Source organism: Numenius arquata, chromosome 6, assembly GCF_964106895.1.
Source record: "Numenius arquata chromosome 6, bNumArq3.hap1.1, whole genome shotgun sequence".
In the NCBI taxonomy this organism is placed as follows: Eukaryota; Metazoa; Chordata; class Aves; order Charadriiformes; family Scolopacidae; genus Numenius; species Numenius arquata.
Genome location: NC_133581.1, coordinates 60887400 through 60903014, shown reverse-complemented (window position 1 = coordinate 60903014; position 15615 = coordinate 60887400). Strand labels below are relative to the sequence as shown.

The following is a 15615-nucleotide window of genomic DNA, read 5'->3' as shown; positions in this document are numbered from 1 at the left end:
TACAGCCACATACTTTTTCGTTCGGAGCTCTTGGTTGCTCTCACACCATATTTCCTTTCTAATGTTGCAATGTCCTTGTTGACTGTAAAACTCTTAAGTGCACCTTCTTATTAAACAAGTAAAAAAAAAAAAAAAAAAATCCTTGCTCAGCCTAAGTAAAGCTAGCCGTAACAAAGTGACTTCCATAAAACTAATTTTATGGTGTGTTACTTGATTTCCCATCCTTAAAGGGATGTGTCCCAGTCTTAAGGTATGTGCTTAGCAAAAGCACTGCCTCTTGGTGTGTGTTTTCAGTCACAGGGGACACTGTTGTAGGCAGAAGTCTAGGATATCCAAAAGAGATGATCAGAGAAGACTTTCCAAAAGCATTGTGGTTTTGAAGGCGGCACCCATTTGTGCCCCTGTAAAGGCTTGTCCTGAGTGATCCATGCCACTGGGGGGATGTTTACACACTTTTAGCATCTGACTGAGATTAGTGGAGGAGGATGGTTCCCCTGGCAGTCAGATCAGGCTGTACTCCATGTAATCCTTGCGTGGGAGGCCATTATTCTTTAACTATATAGGGACCCTAAGGAGGTGTGTGAATATTTAAAAATCCTTATTTATGAGCTAGTCCCACTCCTGTTCTGGACCCTGTATTATAAATGGCCAGACCAGTGCAGCTGACAGCCTCTAAAGGGAAGGTTGTGGGGCAGAAGAGATGACAGCTCTTTGTCTCTGCCCTCTGCTCCGAGCGGCGTTTGACAGCAAGAGGTGGGATAAACTTCAGCGTTGTTCTCAATTAGTCTGCAGGTCACGTCTTTTTTTTCTGTGGGTGGCAGAAAAGCTGGAGACTTTGTGTTACAAGCAGGATACGCTATCACGCTGAGTGGAAAGCCCGTGGTGACAGCAGTTATTCATTTCCAGTGGCAAACAGCCTGCATAAGAATAACAGGGAATAGCCGGAATGGGGGGACTGCGGGGGAAGGTATAAAGGCCAAGCATGGACAGGCGGATCGGTGTGAGAAGGACGGAGACGTTTGAAATCTGTTTCCTGCCCAGGCAGCTGTGACGAGCAATGTCCTGAAGGCTCAGCACCCCCGGCCACGTTCCTGTCGGGTCTCCAGCGCTGTTAGGAAATCGTCTCTCTGTCTGTCCCTGCTGAAGCAGCTGCACAGCTGACTACTTAATTACCCAGGCTGGTGGCCAGGCTGCCTGCAAACACATTTTGAAAAGGGCTCTCAAAGTGGCATTTCCAGAGTGCCACGAGAGCAGAGAGGATGAGCCCTAGAAGGGAGAGATGCTGTCTTACTCGGACCTCAGGGCTACAGTATTTTTGCACAGATTTTCCCAAATGCAAATCTTTGTCTCAAAGTGCTCACAGTCTAGAAAATAATAATTAAAGCCAACTGCCATGTGGTGGTTATCCTATAGGAAATAAATTTAAAAGAAAACCAAGGCTAATGCTGGACCCTTGTTGTCCTGGGAAAAGTGAAGACGTTATTGGGGGAGCAGCAATTAGGAGGACTGACAGCAAGAAACAGGGCTGAAAACACAGGCAAAGAATTTGGAAGGTGAGAAGAAAGGTCAAAACCTGAAACTAAAAGCACTCACTGTGAGCCTCAGACTGGAAATTATCTTTATTTAGGACATTCTTGTAAACCCTTCAGTCTAACTGGTTTAGACAGTGTAAATGGTAGGCAACATCTTTCTTTCAAAATACTTCTGCTTTTCAGGTTTATGCATAGATAACTGACAGCTGCCAAATGATGCGGATTTCTCCGTGGGAAGCAGTAACTCTTGAGCGAGGCCACAGAAATATTTAGTCACAGATATGATGCACTGTGGTGCCCTCTGCCTCTTTTTCCTTTTGCTGGGAAAAGAAGAAATTTGATTTTTCTCATAGTTGCTGTCAGACTAGTCAGACTGATAAAGTGCAGAAGTGAAAAATGAGATTTTTAGGCTCACCCAAATGTTCCCGTGACAAACGTTACATAATCTGTAAATGATCACAGCCAGCCGGTGACATAACATTTGCATTTGTTACACGATGGGCCTCCAGCCTGCAATCTCGTATTCTATCGGTGTGAGCTGCACTCTTGAATTCAATGAGGTATTCAGCAAAGCACCAAAATTAGAGCAAGGCAAGATCTGTTACATCATCTGTTCTACACACACATCCCCCCCAACCCCCCTCGCTTCTTCCCCAGAGCTTTGTCTGGTTTTAAATGGCTCAAGTAACTTGGACTCCTACCATGTCCCTTGAGAGGCTCTCCCACAGTAAGGCAAATCTCAGTTTAACCATTTTGTGCTGTTCTGTCTGAAAATAGGAAGTACACGCAACATGAGATCAGCAACTGAAAACTAGACCGACTGTGATGCTGTCCTAAAATCGGAGAAATCTGAGGTCCTGTGTGACAGGAAAGGAAAAGATGCTAACAATGTTGATTGTAATACAGTGTAGGGGTCAAGGAATGGGTCCTCAAAACAGCAAAGAGAATTGAATGCTTAAAGGTAAATCTGCATATTAAAAGCTAATCCATTGTATCAGGAACAAACACATTAAAAAAAATGAATGTGGAAGGAAACAATTTTCAGTCTGGGAAACAGTGAGTTGATTTTCAGTATCTTATACATGCTACAGGATTTGCATGTTAGGGACAGTTTTGGCACTGGTATTTCAACATAAACAGATTTCTGAGAAATTCCTGCATCTATTGACATTAGAGACCAAATTCCAAATTTCTCGGGGGAAAAAAAAACATACTTCATTTAGGAATTTGGTTTCAGCAATTCCAGGAATCTGGAGAGCAGCAGGAGCATTTGAAGAGGGACCTAAACACGTGTAGGTGTTTACTTTTGCTTGTCTTTCTTTTTGAGATTGATAGATAGTTGTTTGACTTTTACTAGTTCAAAGGGTTAGTGTTGGGGAACCTAGAACAGTCACAGGGGAGAGCTGACTGTAATAAGACTTTAAAGAACGTCCGTTGCAGAAAAAGCTCTGTATGGTTACAGTTTTCCAAAGTACAAGTCTCTTTCTTTAGAAAAAACCCAAACAATTATATTCTTCCAAAGTGGCACAACTTATCTGGAATAAAATTAATTTGCCCTTATATAGAAGTATTCTGCAACACTATTTCAGTCGCTCTCCCTCTAAGACAAACATTGTTTTTGGAAAGCACAGAATAAGTTGACTGTATGAGTTACTAAACCTTATGTGTTTCTAAATTAGTTTGTTTTTCATATTGCTGTGACTTGACGTTAAACAGAAAAAAAACCACCTTCAAATCTAAGGTCTTTTTTGTAAATTATTTCCACAATTTCTAGAATTCCAGATATACAACACGCTTAAAAAAAACCCTTGACTCTTGCTTCTGGTTCATGTGTGGAGCTCAGCTTTTCAGCTTGTCCTCTGTGTCCAAATCAGGCACTCTGTCTGTCAAAGCAATTTCAGGTGAAGTTTTAAGGGTGGTTTTTCAGATGCCTCATGCCATGTTTAACAAAAGGGCTGAGAGAGGGACTGACAGATCATAGTCACACACTTGGCATCCTTTCCCTACAGGCGCTGAGCACAACACAGTGCAGAATTACTGGGGAGAGGAGTGGGGTTCTGTGGTCGTGTCACTCTAACACAATTGTCAATGTGTGTAACAAGGAGACAGATCCTTATGTTATGGATGACTGCTTCAAAGCAGCTCAGTCCATAGGCTCACAGCAGTGCAAATATAAATATATTCATGCCTGCTCACCTGAGGGTAACAGTAGAACTATACAAAATAAATTTGCATTTCTGAGCTGGCAAGACAGGGAGCACTGTTTGAATAGTCCCCGCTTTGATGAAGCAGAGAGAGATAAATCCTCTTTAGCATTAATTTGCCATTTTCTTCAAAAGTATCTGTCAGCCTAATAAGGGTTGTTTATGCATTACACATGGAGAAGAGAATCCCTGTGTCAATGGTGGTTCTGCAACTGCAAGATTTGGGGTGCATTGAGATCTTTGTTGGTTTAAAAGATCAACATGAATGTACTAACTTAGAAAACAGTTATTATGCTGACATTAAATTAGAATTAGTCTCTACCAATATACCTTTCCTTAGTTCAAGAAGACTTTTTTTAACTGCATTTTTTTTAATTATTGTTATTTATTTTCTCACTGGAGTCACCCATTGTTCCCAACATTCGAATGATATTGTGGGCAAAGAATATACAATACACAGAGTATACCATACACATCCATAGCAGTGGTTGTATACGAATGTGTTCTGAACTCTGGATGATGGTCAGGCAGCACTTATGTTTGACATGCAAGTCTGGCAAGTGAGTAGAACAGGATTTTTGGCCTAAACTGAACAGAAATGTGATGCAGTTTATTCAGATTGGGGCACTCCATGCATGTCCAGACACAAAAGCCATTTCTAGTGCACATCAATAGGTCAATTCCAGTTTATTTTTATACTCCTCCCATGCAGAGCATTCCTAAGATGACGACTACATTTGAGTGGGTGTCACAGATAGAGAATGCTTAATTAAATATAATAAAAGCACTTCATAAAAATCTGTGGTACTATAAAAACTCCTCTGTGTTGCACAACACAGATATTCAGATCTTCTCAGCAGTGGCAGAAACATGAAATCTTCCTGCTCTGAAAAGTCACAGTTTCGACAAAACTTGAACAACAGGAAAACATACAGCTGCCAGCAGTATGGGATCCAAGGCAGACAGCTGAGTAGTGCCTGGCACTAGTTAAGTTGATGTGTGTTTGTTATAAAATGACTGTGTTACTGTGGATGTTGTAATTTATATTTACAGAGTCTCAGTACACTGATATAGTGCATCTTTGGAGTAGTTGTGATCTTCTGGAAGATTGCCCTCTAAGTCTCTAACCAATACCCATCTGTTTTCTGCATCCAGTGTCTCCATCAAAAGCACCCAGCTGGACTTCCCCCTCTTCCAACTCTTCTGAGAGGCGAGCCCATGCCTCGGAGAGCAGCAGCTGGACGACCAACTCGGAGGACACCAGCAGCCCAAGCATCGCTCCCTCTTACACAGATCTGCAGTCAGTTAATACCGAGGACTTGACCAGTGGTGGAACGTCTGCAGCAGATTCAGCTGGTAAGAGGGAAGCCTTCAAGGTTCCATCTCGATCTTTTTGATGCTACTTAAACTCACTGCTCGGAAGTGAGCCGCAGGGAACGGATCCAAAGCAGAGAAGCTCAAGGATTAGGCAGACTAACACTTTGTTCTGGGCCAATTCCCAAAAAGTCACACCTGGATTTGACACACCCCTGATATGTGCAGGCTCCCAAAGTAAGAGCCAAGTGCAACTATGGACCTGTTGGCACACTTGTCTGAGTGAAATGTTGGAGCATTTCTGGTTTTCACATACCACGTCAGCTTAAGCTGACCTAGGAGCTAGTTCTTAGTATGTTGTGGGAGAAGCTGGATGCCCTTCCTGAACTTCCGTGCAGAAATTTTCTTAACTCGCTGGTGTATTCATCTGAGGCAGGTCCAGCTCTGCATCCCCTCTCTGTTTCAGTGAGTGCCGAGACACGGATCCTGGCTGCTGGATGCGTTCTTTGCGCTCTTACTGTAAAGTAACGCAGAGAGAGCGTAGGAGATGACAGAGAGTGGTTCTGCAGCAGATTTTGATTGTTTAAGGATCCTTTACCTGACCTTGTAGGGACCTATTCAGCTGGCGTCCTGACTGTGGAAAAATGGGCTGCATGGCATTGCATCTCGTTGCTCCTCAGTTGTACTCTAGATAACCCCTAAAGCAGGAGAAATAAAGCAGAGTGGTGCCATCCATGTCATGCAGAGTTGGGATGATGAAAGCTCCTGAATGACAAAGCAGACTTTCACAGAACATAAAAAGAGCTGGCATATCAGGACACAAAAAGGATAAAATATACAGCTCCAGGCGGAAGCCCCTGCAGTATGTTGGAAGCTCTTCACCCCAAGCTGAGGAAGGTCAGTAGTGATCAGTTTGGTGATGAAAATTGATTCGCTGGTGTCATGATAGCTCATTAAATATCATTAAATACCTCAGGTGAGGTATTTAATCTGTTTTCTCTTAGGTGATAAATGTAACCGTATGTGTGAAATAAGATCTGTTTTGGGAGAATGGACTTCCTAAGCCCCACTGAGGTTGTATGTCCCTCCTATAAAAACATATCCATACATGACCTGACAAGAGTATTATTTCACTGAAGCTGGGTTGGACATTGAGGCAGGTTCATAAACAGCAGCATGGTAGGTACTGGCTGGGTTTGTGGAAAAGTAGTATTTACTTTGGATAAGTAGAGACCTTATTTACTTCAAATAATACAGTTACCATAAATCTGTCTGGCCATTTTTATTTTAGAATACTCTGTTTTTCTATACCTCCTGGTCTGGAAACCACTGGTAGAAAGGTACAATAGGCAAGCTGGCATCGCGTGCCAGCTGTTTGGATGCCAGCATGGGCATCAGTTCTGTTCTGATGAGCTCATGTCTATTTGGGTGAAGTGCAAGCATTTTCATCTGCAGTATGTGCTGGCTATTGCTGTTCTGTTGATTTGGTGTAGGTTGCCAAAGGGTGGCTGTTGTCACTGGGACTGTCTCCACGTGAGCAAGGGAAATGAGGGTTGCCCAGTTCATTTATAACTTTGCATCATATAGAGAAATGAAAGGCAAAAGTGCTGCTGTATATCACTGGCACACGTATGGAATTATTTGCTGTATATGGCCAAAAGAGAAGTTGATACTTCAGTAAAAGCTTTGCATGCAACCTCCTTAAGCTTTTTTCATTCCCAGTCAGTCACAAACTGACATATTTACTAGCAAAACAGGCTAAAAAAGAATCATTCCAATCACCTATAAATTTTCAAAAGTAAAAAAGTAGGTAATATAGGCAAGGCTGGGTTATTGGCTGAAACATAAGGGATGCTACCTTAGTGGTCCTGGAACTTGAAGTAGGAAATACATAGAGTCTTCCTACCACCAGATACGGAGTTTGCAAAAGGGCAACATGAAACAAGTGCATCTGTTTTTTCCCATTCCTGGGAATGACTCACAGCCCACCTACGCTGAGGTGCCTGCTGGCATCAGGCAAGGTTAGTGGAGGTGCAGGAGCTGAGGGCCTGGCGGACATGGAACTGTTCTACAGTTCTGGCTGCTTTTCTGTTGTTCACTCCCTTACAGTGCAGAAGTGGACAAAAATGCATGATCCCTTTCTTCTCTCCTTCCTCTCTGCTTCTCTCCAGAAATTCAGTTACTCAAACCTGACTTATTCAAGCATTTGATTTGCATTCCTCTTCTCAAAAGACTGGCTGTAGTGGAGTTTGAAGGCTCCATCAAGGCAATGAATAACATTTATTTTTTCCATGAAGGAAAAGAGAGGTATCCTCATGTTCTATGTGATGATGAAGTCACGTTGATTGTTAGCCGCCAGTGTGTTGATTCTAAGGTCAAGCTTTGAGAGGAGGGATCAGATTAGTTTCACTGCCAAAAAAAACCTAACAAAAATAAGAAATCAATTTTTGATCTACATAGTGATGGCAAAGAATTGGGTCTATGAGTAGCTCGGGTTTAGTACTGTTTCAACGAAGAAAAATCTATTGGTGAGAAAAGCATAAAAAATTTTACTCAGTAATCAAACACTGAGTAAAATAACTATTTTAGCCATGGTTTATTTTTATTGCCTGAACGTCATAGAAGAGAATCCAGGATACTCTGTTCCATAGTTTCACTACTTGTCTTGAATTTGTCCTGTGTGCAAAATGCTTAAGCATCAACTGCCTGTCAAAGATCGGGGCAGAGGGTTTTGCGTGGGAGCAGATACGAGGCTGAGGTGGGTCTGACTGCAGGTGTACACACAGCCACGTCCCGGCGGCAAGAGTGCACGGCTTGGTGTCCGGGGCTGGTAGGCTCCAAGAAGGGGAAGTTGGTAAGGAGTCACCTTTCTCACACGAGATTTGAGTGTAAAACAATTCCGTGGGCTTGAGCTTTATCTCGTGCATGTGTTTATGTAAGATATGAGTTAGGAAGATGTCTGAGAAAGATGGTAGAGAGCTGAGTGATCCCCACCTGAGAGTTTACTGATTGAGGGAGCTGGGATAAGCTCAGTGACGTCCTGTAAAGGCAGCGGAGTTCACAGCATTGAAGGTAAATGTTGCACGAGCAGAGCTGAAAAAAGATGATTTCCTTTTCAATCCAAGTGCAATGAAGATGCTGCACTTGGTTGCCTGCGCTAGTTTGAACTCTGGCACCAAAAAGCTTTTTATATTATTTTCATCTTTGTCAGTACGGGGGGGGCTATGTCAGCCTGCAGCAGCTAGCCAATAAATTTGGGTTAAGTGATAGCAGACTGCCCGTTTAGAGTGGACATGTTGACACGGCTGTAACAACAAGCTCTTCACAGCAGCTGGGGTTCCACAATGTGTGTGACGCTGTATTTGGTGTTGGTGAAGTGGCCCGTTGCCTCGGAGCTTCCGACCATCCATTGCCGTGTCACTCAGCTTGGATCAATGAGCATGGAAAGAGGTGGGAACATTTGGCATTTGTGCTGTACTCTGCAAGATAAGTAACACAGGACATCTCTGTTACTGATACAACACAAGTATTTATTCGTTCTGAAGCAGATGCCTCTCTCGGCTTTCAAAAGAGGCCAAATATCTACATGTCAGAGCAGCAAGGGAGAGGCCTTCTTGTAGCTATGATCGCAGATGTGGAAGCACTGGGATCTGTTCTGAGGGTGTGCACAAATACCTCACTGCTTGATTTGGATTTCTGCATTTCACTATTCATCTCCAACATAATTTTTTATTTATATAAATGAAAATTAAATATTGATTTGTACCCAAAATAAGAATAATTATATGAGCAACACATATATAATAAAATAAATAAGATATGTATTTGCATAGATCATAAACTATATATTCTATTATAAATTTAAAAGAGTAAAATCTATATTATATAATTATGCTATGTATGTGTGTATATATATATATGGAAAGCTGATTAGCCTGCAGACATAAGTTCTCTGATAGGTACTTTAGGTGTGTTGTTGATAGTTCTGTTGTTTCTGTTCTGATTTGTATCTTAGGAGAGCGCAGCCAGGCCATGTTTGAGGCCGATGGTTCAATTTGCTGGCAGGTTGTTCTGTTTGGCGTTCTCCTGAAGCTCTGGGACTATTGGGATACTGAGGAAATCGCTATGTTGTTATTTTCTGAGAACATCTGCGTGTTTGGAGATAGAAGGATGCATGTGTGACCCCTTACTGCTCAAAATCCAGAAAGCTGATAAATAGCACAAGGAATTAATTCTGAGTATGTTGTTATTTTCAAAGTAAATTGCATGGTTTAAGGGGGTTCTGCTGCTGCTTTTTTAAAACTTGGAGGTGACAGTTCAGCTCCAGCTATTTCTTGAAGGTAATGGAGGGCAAGTACTAACTTTTCAAGCCTTTTCCCGATTTCTTGTCTGCAGTAGTTCTCTTACAAATGTTTTCTGTGGCTGTAGCTGGCTAGATACTGAGTCCCCATCTGATGACTGTGTGAGAATGGTGTTCTGCAGGTTTCAAACAAGCAACTTTGAACAGATTATATGGCTGCGTAATGTGTTTGCACTGAATGCCAGAAACAGGCTACAAGCTCTGAAGATATTCCATGTTAATTACCAGAGCAAGGGGGAAAATAGCCTATGCTGATGATTACCACCTTCCACCCATAATTGCACTTCAGTTATGCTGTGTAACTATTAACTAACTTGTTCTGGTGTCCCAGTCCCAGACACATGAAAAAATGTGAGAGCTTGTATGTGAGAGCTTGCCAAAGCCAGCTGGAGAGACTGCAGAGAGGAACCTCAAACCCTTGCTTCAAAGAGGAGGGGACTCCAGAATACCATGAGCAAATAGCACCTAAAATGTTTTCTTGCCCAACTCCAACCCACAAGGGCTAAATTGAGCCCCAGAAGTAGGGATTTTTTTCTTCCTCACGTCCAATACCAGCCACCAGTTAGCAATTTGGGAGTTTTATATCCTAGTTGTTGTCCCGTATTTTTCTCAAGGCGTTTCAAACTTCTTTAAGAGTAATGGATTTGTAAGGCAGAACTGGGAAGTTAGGTCTAGGTAATTCATAGCAGTAGAAAAGTTTTGGTCCCAAATCGGACCTGTGCACTGGAAGTCAGCTCCTCTTCAACACTTCATGGATGCTTTAAGGAATCCAGAGTATCCCAGTGACGTCTGCAGCAGAGCGGAATCCTCATCCCTGTTCTGCAGTGGGGGTGCCTTGCAGCCCAGTTGTGCAGGCTGGACCTGGGTGCAGTAGAGATGGTCTTTGCTGTATAGTCTGGCAGTCCTGCTCTCTGAAACAGCTGAAGGTTGCAGGTGGACCAGAGTCCCTCCTCATGGCAGGAAGGAAAGGCACAGAAAATCTGTCAGGAGTAAGGAGGAGTGTTAGTGAGGAAAGAACAGGTACAACGGTAAACAAAAGTTTATTTCTATCTATTCAGTAGAGAGGGTTACAAAATAAGCTTGGTCTGCAGTCATCTGATTCATAGACTTTAAAGTCAGAAGGGAGGACTATGATATCATTATCATATCTAATCTGGCCTCCTGCATGTCTCATGCCAAAGAACCTCACCCAGTCATTTCTGCACCAAACCCATAACTTCAGTTTGAGATGTAGTGTATCCTGAGCAAATATCTGCGTAATGTTTTTCTGATTAACATCAACTGCAGCAAAGTTTGCCCCTGTTCAGCCATCTCCAACCCTTCAAAACTTCAGTTTTAAAAAGGGCTTAAAGCAGAATTGAGCTGTCACTGATCTCAGCTCTGCCAGCTCTTGTGTCCTCAGCTGGGGCTGAAGGTAGTCTCTTAACCTCAGAAGGATCAATGTCTGCTTCATCTGTGCCCCAGAAAATAACACTGATTAGTTGTCTTCTCTGTTACCCTGCCTCCCAAAGAAGAGTGGTTGAAGCTGCTGTAGGACTATCAGATTCTTGCTTTTTCTTCAGGAACGATGAGGAAATTCAGGGTGCAGGAGGAGGGAATGTAACATTGCCCTCATAGCGAGAAAGGAGTTAGAAGAAAGCTCAAAAGTGTCTGCTCCTACTGATTTCTGCTAGGCTGAGTCTTATCCTGCTTACTGCTGTGAATTAATCGGGCCTCCTTTGCTCCTCTGCATTCTGAGAACTCCAGATCTAAGACAGGGAAGAGGCAAAGTGTGAGAGGATAAAAGCGGTAACGTGAAAGAACGGGTCTGATTTTTGTTATTCCTTAGAAATGTTTTAATTGAAACAATTTTATTTAAAAAAATATTTTAAAATATTGTACTTTTGCTGTTTAATGGAGTCTTTTCTGGCCTGTATGCCAGCATAGAGTCAGTTCTGATCTCATCCGTGTCAGTGGCCCTGTGCGGCAAACAGCTCACAGAGCATCTCTTAGTGGAGGTCCTGAGTTTCCTCCTCGTGGCTGTTTGAAGCGCAGGTTACAGTAACTGGATTTGCAGCAGGGCTATACTTTGTTATAAAAGAGCTGAGTGCCGAGCCTACAGGGTGTTCTTGATGAATTTCACTCTTTCCACACCTTTTCACTGAAGGTTTTATACAGACAGATCAGCCAAAAGGAAAGCCGATGGAATTCCAGCCCCAGTCATGGGACTGACCTGCTGATCTGCCTTTATGTAGGCAATATCCCAACAGAATAGATGTGGGGTAGAGGCTTTGTAGTTTATCTCATGCCAGTGAGGCAGAGTAGGTGGTACGAAGCCCTCTATTTGTGTTTGTAAGGCTGTGATTCCTCAGCCACGGTGTTTACATTGGCTCCAGTTGCTCTCTAGAGCAGCACAGAAAGCCACATGCCCATGTGATAAGCCAGAGGAGTTCAGGGGGAGATTTTGCAGCTGGGCAGGACATTTCAGTTTGAAGCTTAATTGGAGATGGAATACTTAAGTGCAGCAGCTGTCTGTGATTGCTGTGTTGAAAGACTGAGTTTGTTTGGAGCGATTCGGCAGGATGCTAAATAGCTGAAAGCCCCTGGAAGGGAAAAGCATCAAGGCATCTCCCCACATCCAGCTCTTTGGAAGTGGCAAACATCAGTGGCAATCTTCAGCAGTGTAATCTCCCCTTTTGCATTCAGTTCCCAGCAGCGGGCTGCCGTACCACCGACAGGAGGTGAAAATGGCACTATAGCGATATAGCAGCGGTGCTGCACTGTCCCAGCTTCGTGCCACACAGTGACACAGCCGGTGACACAGCCGGTGCCCCACGGAGCTGGCTGCCCCCCAGGGGACCCAGTTCCCCAGCTCTCAGACAGCAGCGGGGTTCACTCATGGAGAAATTACCCAGCTGAGAACTCACACCCTTATTTCTACATGGCAGAGGAGTAAGCAAGGTTTCAGCAGTAGTACTAATTAACAGAAGCCATAAATCATTTCATGTGCCCTTAATTAGAGATCCCAGTTCTGTGTTGGAATTTCCTGTCTGAATACAAAAGGGCAAAATAGAATTAGCAGTGTAAAACAGCAGGTGAAAAGGCTGGCAGGAGCACGCAGCAAGTAAGAATGAGAGATTTCATGGTGCCCAAATGCGTGGATTTGCTTGTTTTTTCCTTACTGTGGTATCATCGGAAACCTGGGAAAGGCTCAGGGGATCACTGGACTGTGCAGCACAGGAATTGGAAAAGTGCCGATGAACGCCTCTAGGGGACCAGTTATAGAGTCACCTTTTCAAAGAACAGTGTGGGATAAAATGGGAAGCAGGTTTGTTAAAACAAGAAGAATGTAGGAATCGTTTAAGCAAAACCTTCTATGGTGACAACTTATTCTTTTTTGTGCGCTTTGAAATTTTTTGTGATTATTTTTTGTGTCCATTTCTATCAGAACTTCTGCTTCTTTTATTCTTTTATTTGGCCCCAATGTTAGGAAAAAGATGTAGCACACTGTTTTTTCAAGACAGAAAGGAACAGAGTTGGATGTGAGTACTGTACTGTAGGGAGATAGCTGATGTATGCCTTTACTTCCTTCAACATCTCCATCTTCTACCCTTGATCAAACCGAATAATGCTGGAACACAGATATGACATGAATCTTGCATAATGAGATTGTTCACCAGTTGTTAGAAGCAATTTGGTCTTAATTGTCCTTATGGTTGACAGATGAGACCAAAATCCTCTGCCTAATCTTAGAACAGATATAAACTGATACTTGCGTTATGACTGTGCTCGTTACACGAGAGGAAGAGGAGACTTCATGCTACTTTCTTCATTCTCGTCTTGGTTACCAAGAATGATCCTGGATTTTTGGATGTGGGTGCCAGCCCAAGTTACTTGCTGTAAACTTCCTAATGATACTGCACTAAATCTCATGGAAACTGATTTGAACTGATCACATAGGATTTGATTTCTTAAAAACTCTTTCAGGTGCTCAGCATTTATCGTGAAGGAGTCCAGGCCTGGGTTTGGTGCCTAAAACTGCTTCCAAAATATGCAGGTTCGCAACTACTCCTGTTATGGCGCAGCAAAATTTTCAAACAGGAGCTGTGTGTGCTCCATTCCAAATCCGGGCATTTAGTTTAGTGCCTAGAAGGAGAATAGAGATCCTTTTAACATACGTCCTGTAGCTTTGTGTCCTCGTGCACATTACAGGCTTTGTAGAAGTTACACCGTTTAAGTGCAGGCTTTATTCATCAGTTTATTGAGGCTGGTGTATTTTAACATGTAGACATTTCAGAGAGCTTTATACATGATTCACTTAAGATCATGGGAATGGAAGCTATTTCCCAGGACTCTGGTGTAAATGTATTCATGACCATTTCCTATCCACGTGCTCTTGTGCCAATATTGTCTTTCAAATAGCTTTTTGCCCTCTCCAATGTAAGCCCTTTAATATATTTATACAGTGTAATTACACCCCTGTTTTCATTTGCTAAACTGAATGAGACAAGGTGTTTAGTATTCTGGTTCTCCATTCTCCTCCCCATCCTAGCAAGCTTGTGTTCCTGTGTGAATTAATCCTTCTTGGATATGGTGACCAAAACTGCACAGACTGAGGCCTCGCCATAGCCTCATATCATAATGTTACTGTTTCCACATTTTCTGGAATTCTCTTTTTGGTACGTCCCAGGATCTTATTTCCTCTTGTACTGGTGCATCAGGCGAGTACCCTTTCACTGTATTCAGATTGACTGTCTATATCCTAGAGCACTTTCTCTCATACATAATTGAGGAACTCCTTCATTATAACAAATGTATCTGCCCTTAAACGCCTTATTGTGAACTTCATATTGTTTATTACATTTCATCTCATTTCTGTTAGCTCAGTCCTCAAGATGAACCACTCCTTTCAGTATGATGTTCAGAGCTTCCTTTATATACTCAGTTCCTCCTAATTGTGTGCATTCAGCAAATACCATTAGCATGTTCATTTCTGCACCATGATCATTATTTTAAAATATGGATAAATATAGTCTTAATCAAGAAATTCCACCTGTAGCTGCTCTAACCTAATATTTCCCTTAAAACTCAATGGCTGTCTTCGTTTTAGCTTGGTTTTCACTTCTGTCTTAATACTGGTATCAGTCTCCATTTTAACTCCTTCCCAGGTGGCACCACATTAAATGCTTTTTTTCTAATATGGATAGAATTATTTTTTCTTTAGAAAATAAGTTGTTAAGGAAATCTGTTAGGTTTGGTTGGAACAAACTGCTTCTTTTCAAGCTAACTTCCATCCCCTTTTTTATCTTCTGCTTTTCACTTATTCCTTCCAAAGTCTTGCATACTTTTGCAGTCAGAATTTCAGCTTATATTTTCCAAAGTCATTTTTACCCCTTATAAATATAATTACTTAAAATGCAGTTCTCCGGTTTTACGGTAACATCCCCATCTGAACCAATTCTTTTAAAATCCTTACGATGAAAGCTCTACTTAACTATGTCAGTCCTTTGAGGTTTTAGGAATAGAGCTTATCAGACCTCCTGATCTGAGCCCTGTAACCTCTCCAAAATGTTTTCTTACCTTATTAACGTTAATTTCCATTTCCACTCCCTCCTTTTGGTTATCTAACCTGCCTCCTGTGCACTTATCGCTATGTTCTTCATCATCGTTCTTATTAAAGAGCAGTGGCAAAGTATTCATTAGCTTTGGCACAATGTCTAGATGCGTTACTGCTTAATTATCACCACAGCCCCATTTCCTTGTTCTTTATGTATTTGCATATATGTGGTTTGCTTTAGCTTCAGTATGTAACATTACCACCAAAGATTATTTCTGAGAAAGGTGGGGCCCACTGAAACCCAGCTTTCCAGGTTGACTAGTCCTGTGTCGGCTTTATTGAGCTTTTATCTTCAAGAAGAGTTGTAGTTGTATGGGAGAACTAAATGATGAGACTGACAAAAAAAGAGTCATCTTTTTTTTTTTCAGCAGCCCTGAGGAAAGGGACTTGGGGGTGCTGATGGATGAGAAGCTGGACATGAGCAGGCAGTGTGCACTCGCAGCCCAGAAGGCAAATCGCATCCTGGGCTGCATCAAGAGATGTGTTGCCAGCAGATCCAGAGAGGTGATTCTGCCACTTTACTCTGCTCTGGTGAGACCTCACCTGGAGTACTGTGTGCAGGTCTGGAGCCCTCAATATAGAAAGGACATGGACCTGATGGAGCGGGTC

The 15615-nt window shown here is 42.5% G+C and overlaps 1 protein-coding gene across 1 annotated transcript in view; it reads left to right on the top strand.

Annotated features, from left to right (window-relative positions):
- The window catches only part of STON2 (stonin 2), an 87454-nt gene that overhangs the window by 17762 nt on the left and 54077 nt on the right, over positions 1-15615 (top strand). Inside the window, exon 4 of the mRNA XM_074149990.1 lies at positions 4892-5092. Within this exon, the coding sequence (XP_074006091.1) occupies positions 4892-5092 (201 nt within the window). The remainder of the gene's footprint in view (positions 1-4891; positions 5093-15615) is intronic.